We start from the raw sequence: 13,253 nt of genomic DNA, 5'->3' as shown, positions 1-13,253 counted from the left end.
AGGAACACTTGCCACAGATTGTGCATGCATACAACTGCACTAGACACGAGGTTACAGGTTTCTCACCCCATTACCTCATGTTTGGGCGCCACCTTCGCCTTCCAGTAGATCTGCTTTTTGGTCTGCTCACAGAAAATAAGCCAGAAACATCCCAAGAATATGCAAACAAATGGGCTGCGAGGATGAGAGAAGCCTACAGAATAGCAGCTCAGAACAGCCAGCAGTCCATTACACGAGGCAAGAGGCAGTATGACCGCCATGTGAAGGGAGTCGTTCTGCAGCCCGGTGACAGGGTCTTGGTTCGTAACATGGGTGAAAGAGGAGGGCCAGGAAAGCTGAGGCCCTGTTGGGAACAAACAGTGCATGTTGTTAAAGAACAAGTGAACCAAAGCCCTGTTTACAAAGTATGTTCTGAAACAGGTTGCAGTAAAATACGTACCCTTCACAGAAACCTCCTGAAATGATTTGCCAGTTACCGAACAAAATATCAACCAGAGGAAGGTATAAGAGAAAGAGTCAAACAGAAAAGCATGGACAGATAGAACCATGTCAACAAAGTGATTCGTCTGACTCTGATGATGGTGTTTCCAGAACACAATACTGGTTAAGAGTGTCCAGACCAGCTGAATCACACAGATCTTGCACCATGATTCCCTACGTGCCCCAGGGACAAGCAGTGATTTCTCCATCCCCAGGCAAATCGATTCAGGAAACTACACCAGGGGGAGCCAGACTGCAGCCTACGCCCACAGCAAAGGAGCCTGTGATGAGGAAGGAAGATCAGTCCAGTGAGCAGGAGCTGGAATGGGCAGGTGGCAATGACTATGTACAAGTAGCCAAAGAGGATGATGAAGAGGACACTGGAGAGGAAGATGGCCCAGCCATGTGTGACGCCAATGACGACCGACCTACCTCACCCCAGTGCCAATCAGCCAGGCGATCAGCGCGAGAGTGGAGACCCCCAACGACGTTGACCTATGAGTCCCTTGGCCAACCATCGTACCAGCCTAAGGGGTCTGTGAACACTATTGGACTTTGTGGGACACCAGCATTTCTACCATGGGGAATGCCCTCTGTCCCAGCGACACATTACATACCCTGTCATGCACCATACACATCACTACCTTATCCTGTCATGATTCCATACACTGTCCCTTCCTTTACATATTGACACATATACTCATACATCCATGACTACTTAAAAAAAAAAAAAAAAAAAAAAGTGAAACTGAAGTTCACAATATTTGTGATGGTCTAAGTTCAAGACTTAAAGTTTGACGTTTTCTTTAATGCTGGGAGTCAATTTCTTTGTTGGGGAGTGTGTGACCCCCACAAAGTGTGGTCACATTTGTTAGATTAAATTGTGATTTTAGTTTAGGATTTGACCTTGTTTTGAAATTTTGGAGCAATGTCACGCAATAACACAAATGTGCCGCTAGATGGCAGAAGCGAGCCCTTGCGGGACGGACGGTGCAACGTTGCGGTGCGGAGGAAGCTCCTCTCCATTCGGATGACAGCTACCAGCACAGCAACACCGTCTCCTGTGGCTCACTTGTTCTTTTCCTGTTAAAACAGGTTGGTTGGGGTCTGAACCGAAAACGGTTATGTAATAAACATGATTGTTCTATTAAGCGTCGTGACATGGGTCCCCTGTGTATTTGGTTTGTGTTATTTTATGTAATTATACAGTTAGCTAATAAGCTCTTGGTTAGCTGCTCGGAGGATTTCCTCAGATGGTGCGCGAAGAATACGTATGTTTATATAGCCGTTTGTAATGTGCATTAATTTACAGTTCCTGATATAGTAACAAGCTGATGTTGTGTTATAGAAGAAATAGAAGTGTGAATGTATAGTCACAATTTTTCAAAGTTGTATAATGACTTTATTATTATAACCAGGAATACAATTCGAATGAGAGCTACCAGCACAGCAACACCGTCTCCTGTGGCTCACTTGTTCTTTTCCTGTTAAAACAGGTTATTTGCATCTGTTTACCTGTCCCTCCACCTGAGACCTGCAACACACGCATGCGCAAAACTGCTCCTTTTCTTTAGCGGTTGTTAGGAAACTAAAGGTTTGTATTACCGCCACCTACTGGTATGGAGTGTAAATCGATGACGGTATAATTTCTACATATGAAAAAGCAATATAATCGAATTGTATTATACAATTCCGTTTATTTTAAATAAATAATTATTTGTATAATTTTACTTCCCAAATTCTTCTTTCAGTATATATATTATACTAAACATTTCTATATTTTTACAAACTCTCTTCATCTTCTCTCTTCTAATGAAACATGTATTGTTTTATTTTGAAAGTCAGGAAGTTTGATGGTTCTTCGACAGGTGGAGGCGCTGTTTCCAGTTTGCAGTCAGAAACAACAATGTCCGGCAAAAAGGAGGTGAATTTATCTGGACTCCGACAGAATAAGGGCGTGTGGCTCGTTAAGGTTTGTTCAAAGACTGAAGCACACAGATTTAACAAAAATGTCTCTCCGTGTTTTACTCACAAGTTTAAATGTTTAATGATCATTTTAGCGTTTTAGCTGAGAAATAAACGCTAGCAAAAACCAGTAATTAACGTATACTTTCACCTTCCGTCAGGTTCCCAAATATTTATCGCAGCAATGGGAGAAAGTCACAGAAAAGGGAGAAGTTGGAAAGATATCAATAGAAAAGTATGTATCAAAAAGTTCTTTATCTGTTAAACCTGCAGATTACCAATCATGATGTCTGATGTTTGGCTTTTATGTGCTACATGCAGGTAATTAAGTAAATGTTAGTTGCTCCACAAATCAGTGATGCATATTTTTTATTTTTTATTTTACAGAAAACAAGGAAAAACAGAGGTGAGACAGATTTCATGATCAAACCATGATTTTGTTCTCCTGTCATATTTAAGTCATAAACTTCAACATTTGTTTGGTGATATGAATGTAGCCCCACGTTTTCTTTGCTCAGTAAGTCACAGATTCTCCATTGCGCTTGGGTCTGGACTTTGACTGAGCCTTTACATATTATTTAATCGTAACTTTGGCAATATAGTTGTTTTTCTGCTTGTACTTCTCAAGGTTGCCACCTTCTCATCAACTCTAACCAGTTTCCTGTCTCTAATGAAGTATGGCGTCTCCATTTTGTGATGCTGCCACCACCAGTCATCATTGCGGGGATGTTGTGTTCTGGAATATGGGCAGGGTTACTTTTCTAATGCCAAAAAGTTAACTTTTAGTTTCTATTTACTGTTTAAAGGTGACCTGTTATGTTTCTTTGAACAGGATAGGCTTTACAAAACATGTTCATCACATTGTTTTGCATAAACAATGTGATGTTTGATAATGAAATTTCAGAATGGTCAGTTCTGCCTTCTCTGAGTTTCTCTCAGAATAATTTTGTATTTTAGGCCTCTGTCCCTTTAAATCCAAATAAGCTGCTTTTGGCCATGCCCCCATTTTACATTTACATGCGAGAATGGCTGCAAACACATTCAAAATATTTGAAAAGAAGAAGGGGAGCCTCATGCACAACCAACAAGAGTGCAGCAAGTAGTTTCTGAATAAGTCTACAACAAAACACTTGTCTTTTCCAGCAGCCATTGTACATTGCATACATCAGGAAAACTAGCTGACCAAATGTTCTGGAATTGGAGCTTGGGTTGCTAGGTAATGGGCAGAGCTCTGTTGGGGTTGCTAGGTGACAGGCTGTGCCTGTCAATTGTTACAAAAAAATCCAGAAGTTTTCGAAACAATTCGGATTCCAGACACCAAAACACACAAATTTATTGCCAAAAAATGGGTGGGTGGTTTCTTTTTAAGTGCTTGTGCTGTTTCTAGAAGTAGCAGACACCCCAATGCAAGCACACAAATGTCCAAAATGTGTATTTTGAATGATAAGTCCCCTTTTAAGTGACTTCTGAGGGCAAATAAAATCCCTGTTGAAGTTTGTGGCTGTTTTGCAACTTAATGTAAAGTTCACAGGGTGTGAATACTTTTGCATGGCTCAGCATGAAGAGCTCTATTATTTCGGTTTCCTGTAGTTGATATCCTCTTACCGCTTTGTTGCGCCCCTTCTCTGTTTGCTCTTACATGACTCAACTTCCTCTCAGGAATCAATAAAAGTTCACTGCATCATTTCTGACCCGATTAAGCACAAGACAGACAATAATATGACTTGTTGTTTTGTATCGACTGAGCCGTTTGTTGTCGTTTTTTCTTTCTTTCTCAGGTGTGTTTCACTCTAAATGAGGAGCTGGCTGCCATGACGGCTGCAGGAGAGAAGGAGGAGTCCCTGCAGGCCCCGAGGGAATATCCCTTCACCATGCACACAGTGGGTGCACAGACCATGGCCATCTTCAGCCAGACCGACGCAGGTCAGTCCCATACAAACCCTCTGACTTTAATGGGAGTAATGGTGTTTGCAGCATCTGGTTTCCTGCTGTTGGGTGGAAACCGAAGTAGATGTCAGCATTTGTTAGATGAAATGGCCCACAGCGCAGTGAGATAAACCGAGACATTCACAATGTTCTCACATTCAGACACATTTTTCTTGGTTAGGAGCATTCTCCTCTGATTGCACTGTAAAATTCATGAGAATACTGAGACCAGCTCCATATTTGTGGAGGACATTTTGCTGCTAGGCATAATGTGTCATTCGTCCTTTCAGAGCCAGAAGGATTTGCATCAGATCAAGAGCTTAAAAATAGCTGCGACTGTATTGTTGGGGTGCCTGTTACTGTGTGACCAAAGAATTACCAAGGATTATTGGGGTTTTGCTGTTAATGCTTTGAGTACAGGAATTATATTGATAATTGGGTGATTAATTAATTATATCAATTAATTGATATTGAGTCAATATTTTGGGAAATTTGGGATTTTTTACACCAATACACAGCCCTGTTGCAATAAGCAATAAATCAATGAATCGCATGATAAATTAAAACAAGCTCAATAATTTCCATTTGCATAATTTATTGTTTTTCTTTTTCTACCAGAAACTGGATGACAAAGGTCTTCAGTTTGGTGCTTTGGTTTCAACTAGCACATTTTTATGACAATTTTGTTTACAGAGATTTCATTAATAGTTTTATTTGTTGTTTGTGTTGTTTTGTTTATTTTATATATATATATTTAATATTTTTCAGCTCCAGTGATGTTCACACAACTGAACTGGTTATATTTTGATAATTAATATTTTCTCTTATTAAAACAACTTTTGTCTAATTTTTAAGATGATTTTTCTGGTAAAATTGTGTCTTTTTTCTGCTAACATTATTACTAAGTTCTCATAGCATAGCCCTAATACTTCATTGTAGAACACTTGTTGAAAATCTTATCTGCCATTTGTAATTTCGAAATTTAGAAAATAAAGCGGAAAAAATATGATTAAAATTAGATATCGTATCTGGTATCAAAAAATCTGAGATTTTATTTTCAAGCCACATTGCCCAGCCAAGATTTATAACATGTAAAATTAAGTTAAACATTAAAACATATCTCTAATTCAGTCATCATTGCAATAAATAAATAAATAGCAGGGGTTTGGATTCGAGAGCGGCCCTCCACCTGCCAGGGTGCCAGCACTCTGTGAGACATGAGTGATTTCTTCTGATGTGGAAAAAGACTCTGCATAATTGGCCCAGCTTGGCTTTAAAACAAAAAGCATATTTTGTGTGTTTCCCAAGGCGGGACCGAATTAGTTTAAAGCACGCTCTTCTGCAGACCAGAAGTCGGTCCAGAGGGGAGCGTGTGAAAATGGAGCAGTGAACAGATTTCTGGTAGTTTAGCAAGCAGAGAAGACGAGATTAAGAGGAGAGACGGCAACAGACCAACATTATTGTGCATTATTTTGTGTCATTTGTTGTTTTTAATTATAGTTTTGTTTCAGTTTAGTTAGCTACTCAATTAATTGGCTATATAGGATATTGCATTTGAATTAATGTATTTGTTTCTATTCCATCACTCTATGAATCCCTAAATCGTTTGCGTTTTGGTCTCATCTGCTTCCAAAAACAGCCCAAGTGTAAAAAACCCACCCAGCCATTTTCTGGCAATAAGTTGCTGCTTTTTTTTTTAATACAAACCGTTTAAAAAATCTCCTGACAGTTAAGTCACATTCCATGGGCACTGGACCCCCCCCTCTCTGTTCCCTCCCCGTTACCTAGCAACCCCAGCAAGCCAAGCCCAACCCGTTACCAAGCAACCCCAGCCAGCCAAGCCCAACCCGTTACCTAGCAACCCCAGCCAGCCAAGCCCAAACCGTTACCAAGCAACCCAAGAGGAATTCTAGCACGTTTTGTCAGTTGGTTCTGAAAGGAGCTCAAAATAGGCAGAGTAAAATCTCATTAGCTGAGAAAAACATGTAGTTAGCATGTTTTGTAAAGCATAGGAGAAGTGTTATAGGACAACTTTAATATCCAGAATATGGATTGATTATAATAAAACGTCTATGTTGTATTTTTAAGTATCATATTTTGGTTTGTTTTCTTTTAACTGATACTGACACCATGAGCTTAACTAGTTTTTTAGTTGCGTTTTACAGAGGAATAGTCCCAAAGTGTGATCTTTCAAAAACAACTTGGTATTACACAGATGGAAACTCACACCAGAATCAAACTTTTAATCCAACGTTTTGTGATGGACACAAAAATGGGGTAAAGATCGACATTAATGATGTCAAAAGGTGACACAGCAGTAATTTTTCCCACTTAGATGTTGGTTAAAGAAGCAGTTTAAAATGTAGTAAAAAGTTCTGTTGGATTTTAATTTCAGAATTCTGAGCCTGAAGTGTATTTAATTTTTTCTCCCGCTCATCCAGGTTTATTCTATCACCACCCTCATACGCTGTAGATGCTTCCACACTTTCAAGTGCTTAATACCTCCTACATGCGATAATGAATTTTTCTCTTTTTTGTTTGTTTGCGCTTTTATTAGACACACATTCAGGAAATTTGCTGGAGTTGACACGGTGCAATAACACGGTTTTATTCTGAAGTAACTGTACGTGAAGCGGTGGGTGGGTAAAAGTGTCTCAGGCAGTCGCTGGGTTATCTTGAGGATGTAAACGTGGAAATGCAGCAAACAGGAGGTTTAAAAACCTTTTAGTTTTTCCTGAAAGGTGTAACTGTTACAGATGGAGGGCTTGAACGGTGAAAGTGTGATGCTAGAAGCTAGAAGTGGGATAAAGTCCTGTGAGATGCGGTGGTGTGTAATCTGTTATTTACCTGACCGCCGCTCGGCTCCGCCCCCACTCGCCTACAGGAAGGAGCACCGGTCTCCCACACACTGCTGCTCTCTGACACACACACATTTCACACAAGACATGTCAGTACCTGGACATTAACAGGGAGTTTGATTTGCACTTGTGCTTTCCATGAATTTTTTCATAAAAAAAAGATACATTTGACTCCATACACTGTATAAAAATACGTACTTTTTTCCAATTTTTGAAATTAAATGGGGAAATGGTTCTGAAGTGTGTCTAATTTAAGAAAAATTGTGATTTATTTATCAATTTGGATCTGATAGATAGTAATTTGTTTTAATATGGACTGTGGACAATAAAGGTGAAATAGTTTGGTTTAAAAAAAAAAGAACGACCTTTGAACTTGAACACCAATTTGTGTTTTCTTCATTTAAAAAAAAGCAGATAGTTCTGAAGTAGCTGAAAATAAACGGTAATAATCATTCTTGCATTTATTTGGTGTAGAGAGCTCTGAAAACAATAAAAACATTTCTCTTTAATGAGAAATGAGAGTGGTGATCAACTTTTGTTGATTGCCTGCATCTTATGAAAAACAAAATATATATTGCAAAAATGTTTATGTGAGTTTGGAAAAATCTTTATCTTCCATCTCTTCCTTTCCGACTGATCCAGCGCTGTACTTGTCTGTAAGTTTGGAAACGTGATTCAGCTGTTTCCTCCAGTGGCTTTAATCTCTTTAATCCCAAACCAATTTACATTCTACGCATTTCGTCCGCCCCTGTTGTGAAAGTTTCAAATGAGCCGACAGCAACAAGAGGTTGCTAACGGAGACGGTTGGTGATTGATACGTACGCGCGTTAGCGCCTGACTTGGCTTTTGTGCTCCGAGGCCGCTAGCAGAATATTCCTCCATTATTTCCTCTCCTGTGGTTCTGCATTGTTCCAGATAAGCACCAGGTATTGATTAAGAGGTTGCTAAGGAACAGGCTTCGCTACCACAAAAGAGGAGAACAGTAAGGAGGACTTAACGTTGTTACAGTGTGATTTTCCTCTCTGCTGCCTGGGAGGATTTTCATTGAAACTTTAAAATATTTGAGTGCAGTGATGTGGAAAACAGAGTTTGATGTCCGTTTTCATTGTGAAGTTAATTTCCTTAGAGATGTCTCACAACTTTGCATAACTTCTTCAACTTATTTCAGAATTATATATATATAAACTATATACAGCTCTGGAAACAATTAAGAGATCAAATAAAATGTTCCGTTCCTCTGATTTTACTCTTCACTGGTATATATTTGTGTAAAATGAACATTGTTCTTTTATTATATGAACTACTGACAGCATGTCTCCGAAGTTCTGAGCCAAAATTTAGTGTTCATTAGCAGAAAATGAGAAATTGTCAAATTAACAAAAAAAGATGCAGTGCTTTCAGATCTCAAATAATGGAAAAATCATAAATAATAATGTTTTAAATCAATGTTTGGTTGGCGAATAAAATAAAAAAATTCATGGGAGTAACATTTCCATGTTTAAAAATGTTAGCAAATATCAGTCAAATCATAAACATGCTACAAATAAATAACTTCTTAGAAATTCAGACAAATGAATAGACATGAATATCTGTGTATTAAATCAACTTTACAAAAAATATTTAATGTATTTTCCAAGACAAAATTGTTCACAATCAATGGAAATAAAATGATGCATGGGTCTCAAAATATTCAGCAAACTACACTGCAAAAACACAAAATCTTACCAAGTGTTTTTGATCCTGTAGTTTATATCTTAGTACACTTTAAATAAGAGCAAATTATCTTAAAAGTAACTTTTCAGCAACACATACAGGCTTGTTTTAATTAAGTCATTCCTTAATACAGATGAAAAAGTGCTTGTTTCACTTATAACAAAACATTTTCCCATGTTAATTTATCTGCCAATGGAACTGCAACTTTTTCATCAATATTAAGGAAATATTTACTCTTATTTACCTCAAATAAGCCTCTTTATCTTGCAGACAAGATAATTTTGAGTTTTGTCTTATTTCAATCTTACTAAGATATTAGTCTTTTTATAAATTTACATTTGTACAGAAATTATGTAAAGCAGGGAGAATTTTAAAATAGCCTTAATAACATTTACAGTCATGATGATCATAACTTGAAGAATCTAACTGAGTTTGTTTCCTTTGAAAACGATGCGTCACTTCAGTTTTACACTACTTTATGTTGCTTTGTGGCATAAGATGCCAGTGAAATACAGTGATATTTGTTGTCATAAGATGCCTTGGAAAAAACACACACAAAAAAAAGAATCGTTAAGAACAAAAACATGAAAATCTTTGTGGAAAAGTGATTTAAAATATGGACCAACTTGTTCTGGAAATGTAAAATGTTGCTGATCTTCTTCATTTAGAAGTCCATGGTTTTGACAAATCTAAAGTAAAAATCTTCCACACCATAAATACTTTCTCTGCGTCCTCTAATAACCGAGTTCTTCTTTTTGACTTTGATTTTCACAGCCTGACTCTCTCACGAAGACTGGCAGCAAACTGCATGAGTCACTGCTGCTGAAACTTTATTTCTGTAGCTCTGCAGCTGCCACCTAAAACACAGACCTGTCTCATGTGAAACCTGAAATATGCTTCACATGAGCAAGTTGAGAAATTTCTGTATCTTTAAGAGTCAGTGAAAGTCTGTCTGTAACTGTTCCTTTATCGCTCAGATAATCTAACACTTTTAGATTTCATTTAAATCACAAGTTGTTTCTGATGGAGAAACATTCCGTTTTCATACTACAGTCCCCAAAGCAGCTGAATTTCTTATCTTTAAATAAGAAATTTAAAGTTTTCTTATATAAAAGCGATTAAAAGTGTTAATTGCTCTTGTTTCTGATTGGGTCGCTGCCATTTTTATTCTTCCTACCTTAAAATAATTTATGGATTATTGAGAACGCCTGAATGTAAGCCACACCCACTAACTGTGAAAAGAAAAGAAAATAAATTATATAAATAGGCTGCACAATGGGCGTCCATGTTATTTGTACTTTGAGGTTTTACTTTGGGTTTTTTAATGTTTTTATGATTTAACTTATCTTTTTTCACTTTTATCATTAAATGTTAAATGAAAAAAAACAAAAGAGAGACAAAGTGTTTTGTGTTAAAATGTCTTGTATTGTATCTACACCCGAAATTCATTTGGTTGACTTTTATTTATTTCTTGACCGGATCTTTTTCTACAAGCTAAAAGTGGCTAAAGCTAACTAAAAATGAATAGATGGTCTGTTAAACTAACTGTTAAATCTGCCATTTTATTTGTATTACTGCCATTTTAATTTTAATTTTTAAATTAAACAATGTTTTAAAAACAAGAAAAACAACCCGTCAGTAGGACGGAAAAGAAGCATGTGCTTACATAGCCAAAAACAAAATAATTTATCACAACTTTCAGTTTGGAAAGGAGGTAGAAGTAAACACTTATTTAATCCTACATTTTTAATTTGTAATTTATAATGTTCAATAAACTTTGAAAATACAAAATGTCATCAAAATGTTTGCCTAAGAGAGCAGAAATGAAGCAAATGTCACTACACTCCTCTGGATTGCACAGACATAAGGAAACTTTGTTTTCCTTTTGAATTATTTAGGGTAATTTGTAGCAAATTATTTAAATGTTGGGTTTTGTGTGGGTCAGAATGTTTTTTGCCACAGTTCTGTTCTGTCCATTTTAGAGTTAACACAGTTGGCAACAATAACACTGAAGTTTACTTTTGATTCTCTCTGAAATTTGTTGGAGGTTTAAGGCTCTGGTTTTCTAACTTCCTGTTGCAACTAGCTGTGCTGCACTGCCAATAATGTTGTGTATGTCATTCTTTTTATTTAGTTCGATTCATTTTGGTTCAGATTACATCCACAAAGCAGTGAGTTTTGGTGAAGTAAAACATTTTCACAGCGTGTTGGCCTTTTATAAAACTGTTTTGGTTGATGGCATTTCTGTAAGTTAAAGTGTAATTTCTGTAAAAGGTTTTTCTAAATATTTGTGCAGCCAGATAAATGGCCTTTCACATGCTGATTCATTACTGGATACATCTAAAACACTCAAACAGTGACGCCGTTTTGAATCTGCTATTAGTCACGACTCTGGAAGCAGCACCGTCTGATGCATCCCCGTCACTCTGGGACTCAGAATATATGGAATATCATCTATTAATCACATGTCTATCATCATGTATATTATTGATTTATTCTCCAGCCCTATCAGAAGATATTTAAACTGTTGGAATGTTGCATCTTTCTTGTGGTTGGGATTGCTTGTGTCGGTGGGTGAATTTAAAGCCTGGTCCGTGTTTTGTGCTGTTGGCACATTTCGGGCTTGGTTCTGTCTCTGCTGCTCCACAGGGAGGCTCCACTTCGTGCTCAAACCTCTTGGGCATCTCGCTGTCAGAGCTGGTGAGAGCTGACTGCGCTCTCCTGCTGCAGTTCGTTGCTCTTACGACACCAGTGGAAACTAATGAAATCATTTTTGTGGTAATTCAGAGATTTTCTCTTTTTTTGCTTAAATTCACGCTTCAATTATTTGTTTCATGTTCAAACCAGCAGCTCCACTGTTGGAATGAAAAACAAACTACAGAGTGAAATTACAGTTTGATCTACTGTTCATGCATACAGGGTTTTAATGATTAATGAATACTTTTAATTAGGCACATTTGCATGTTTTTATACCTCCATTTGTGTTTCTACTGTGTCTAAAAGCAGTCAGTGCTTATAAAAACCAATAAAGCAGTTTTTTTTTTTTTTTTTTACCAAAAAATATTTTTTGGTGTCTAGAAAATTAGCCATTTCAAAAACCTCATAAATGTTGCAGTTGATATAGTTGTGGCTCAGTTAATATTTTTAATCTAGATAATTTGCAGGGTCTGATATTAATTAATCACAATTAGTTGCATTTTAATGAAAAACTATATATCCTCAAAATAAGTAACATTTTCAATTAAAAAATCCTTTTTGCTGCTAAATTATAAATGAGTTTGATAATAAATATATTGATTGATTTTAATCTATTTTTTAGGTAATTCAAATTAATAAAATTAAGCCCCATAGAAAAGGGGCTTTTGTGTTTGTAAATGCTGCTTGTCTGACAGATATACAGGCGTACCAGAAACATGTGAATACAAAGGTTCTGGCTGCGTGTCAAAATGCAACTAAATACTTTAAATGTATAACATATTAAAGTCTATGTAATTAATTGACGTTTAGACTCGGCTGTTTAGCAGCTACCTAATCAATCCACAACTAACTGGTAACCCAGATCATGATGCTGCCCCCACCGTGTTTCACTATTCTGTACTCTTAGTAACATTTTGTAGCCTAAAAATCAGCGTTGGTTTCATGAGACACATTTTCCTACAAGATTTTTCGAGATTTTCTATAGTTTTCTGTATTTATTAGTTCTAATAAAAATACAAGAAAATTACTCCAAAGTGAACTTATAAAGCTTTTAAATTCTAGATGTAAAAGTCTAGAATTGTAGACAAATGCACAAAAAATATTTGATGTGCATTTGCTTGATGATTTTGATGATTATATTTGAGAAAATGTAATGTTTATAGCTTGTTTTTTTATGATGTAAAGCACTTTGAAATGCATTGCTGTTGAAATGTGCTTTACAAATAACCTTGACTTGAGTTTAGATTAAATTAAGTAAATAAAAATCCTCCAAAAACAAAATAAAACTGAACAGACAGAAGCTGTTTACAATAAAGAGCTTTACCTTTGTCAGATTTTTGGAGAAGCATCAAAAGTTGACTTAACATATTCAGAAAAAAATATGAGGGTTTTTAACATTTTCTTCTTGAGTGAAGTATTTAGATTGAAGCCAAGAGCAACTGTGTTACTATGGAGCTGAAATGTGTGAAAATGCTGCCTAAAAGCTCTTCAGTGCGACGCATCCTGTTGAAATGTTTATAACTGGAAGTGAGAAAGTGGAGCATGTAACCTTCCTCCAGAGCGTCGGCGTGAAGGAAGCATATGGAGGCTCACTGAGCGTAAACCTGCAACCTT

The 13,253-nt window shown here is 36.8% G+C and overlaps 1 protein-coding gene across 1 annotated transcript in view; it reads left to right on the top strand.

Annotated features, from left to right (window-relative positions):
* Window positions 1-1,444: 1,444 nt before the first annotated feature.
* The window catches only part of LOC103461004 (general transcription factor IIF subunit 2), a 51,019-nt gene continuing 39,210 nt past the window's right edge, over window positions 1,445-13,253 (top strand). The window contains exons 1-5 of the mRNA XM_081604529.1: window positions 1,445-2,074; window positions 2,349-2,452; window positions 2,607-2,680; window positions 2,833-2,851; window positions 4,224-4,368. Of these exons, the coding sequence (XP_081460655.1) occupies window positions 2,387-2,452; window positions 2,607-2,680; window positions 2,833-2,851; window positions 4,224-4,368 (304 nt within the window). The 5' untranslated portion in view covers window positions 1,445-2,074; window positions 2,349-2,386. The remainder of the gene's footprint in view (window positions 2,075-2,348; window positions 2,453-2,606; window positions 2,681-2,832; window positions 2,852-4,223; window positions 4,369-13,253) is intronic.

This window comes from Poecilia reticulata, chromosome 2, assembly GCF_904066995.2.
Source record: "Poecilia reticulata chromosome 2, P_reticulata-male-v2, whole genome shotgun sequence".
Lineage (NCBI taxonomy): Eukaryota > Metazoa > Chordata > Actinopteri > Cyprinodontiformes > Poeciliidae > Poecilia > Poecilia reticulata.
The sequence above is the reverse complement of the archived record's forward strand: the minus strand, read 5'-3'. Positions and strand labels throughout refer to the sequence as shown.